The sequence below is a fragment of the Haliaeetus leucocephalus genome, unplaced genomic scaffold, assembly GCF_000737465.1.
Source record: "Haliaeetus leucocephalus isolate CR32 unplaced genomic scaffold, Haliaeetus_leucocephalus-4.0 Scaffold0, whole genome shotgun sequence".
Taxonomy (NCBI): Eukaryota; Metazoa; Chordata; class Aves; order Accipitriformes; family Accipitridae; genus Haliaeetus; species Haliaeetus leucocephalus.
Window position 1 is genome coordinate 5,490,254 of NW_010972436.1, and position 1,350 is coordinate 5,491,603.

The 1,350-nt window shown below is 51.4% G+C and overlaps 1 protein-coding gene across 1 annotated transcript in view; it reads right to left on the reverse strand.

Annotated features, from left to right (window-relative positions):
* Positions 1 to 833, reverse strand: part of CFAP69 (cilia and flagella associated protein 69) — a 30,733-nt gene extending 29,900 nt beyond the window's left edge. Inside the window, exon 1 of the mRNA XM_010562606.1 lies at positions 554 to 833. Within this exon, the coding sequence (XP_010560908.1) occupies positions 554 to 833 (280 nt within the window). The remainder of the gene's footprint in view (positions 1 to 553) is intronic.
* Positions 834 to 1,350: the final 517 nt, after the last annotated feature.

The following is a 1,350-nucleotide window of genomic DNA, read 5'->3' on the forward strand; positions in this document are numbered from 1 at the left end:
CCCGCCGGCCGGTGGGGACCGCCGGCGGGCCGCCGTGCGCCCCCTGTCCCCCCCGGGGCCTGCGGGCCCCAGTCCTGCCCCTCTGCCTCATTCCGGTGCTACGCCCCTACGCTTCTGCCTCCGCGGCACCCATGTTTGACACCCTCCTCCGCCCTGCCAGGAATGCCACTTCGTGCCCTGTGACAGAAGGCATTTCCCCGCCCCTGCGCAGGGCAGAGAGTGGGCTTTTCCCACTTGCCGGGGAGCTGGAGGGGAAGAGGCCGGTCAGTCCGTAACTTCTGATGATGAAAAGTTCCACCCTGAGAGACCACCATGACAAACACGTGTGTAGGTGGGACAGCCCTGCCTGGGGTAGCCTGGCTGCGGGGAGGAAGGGGAAAAGTGCCTTCTCTGCATAGACCAAAACAAAACAGATGACTCATGCCTGGAAGGTGGGGACAGAAGCCTAAGGGGATTTGGATATTTTCTACTTGCTCATAGTTTTCACCCCTAGGTTTGCTACGGCATCTCCCAGCTGCGAACATGGGATGCTCCTAAGGGGACGCATGCGTACCTAACGTCTGCGCGGCTGTATTCTGAAACGGTGTCTCCAGGATGGGAGCGTGGCTGAGCCCGCCAACGCCAAACTGTCCGGGAACACCAGGCCCTCCGCTGCGTTTACTGTGATGGGTGGACATGCCTGGAGGAAGAGAGCTGGGAAGTGGCCGCAGCAAAAGGTGACACCTCATGGTGTGGTCACAGGCACTCTGCTGGGCTGCTCGCTCCAGCTGCCCTTCGCTGGATTTGGGTATACTTTGGACAAGTGGCAGATATGCAACTTTGGAGACACACATATCCCAAGTTTGGCTGCAGGTGGAGTTGGTATCAACCTCAGTTCTCATTAACAAGTAATTTTTAACTCCTGTGGTTCCAAAAAACCATTTTAATACATGAATAAATTTATTAAATGCTAGGATAGCTGTCTGAATCTCCAGACAGCTTTTATAGGAAAAGAAGCGATTGATAACAAACAAGAAAGAAACCTTCATTGTTCCATCTATAACCAATACGGTTCTTATTTTCACTCTTCCCAGCTTGTATGCTATACCCCTCCCATTTAATATCTGCCTTCTTCAGAAATAAGTAAGATGCATATCATGTTTAGTACTCACACATGCTATACAGTTTGTCTTCCATCAAAGGGGAAATACACAATATGACATGTACCCAGCCACACTCTGCATTTTGTAGAAGTTCATCCTGTATACAACTCCAAAATGATAGCAAAAATACAGCCTAGCATAGAACAGGACTCTAACTTGGAAAATACAATGACCACTTTGACATCCTTAACCTCCCAAGTTGCATTCA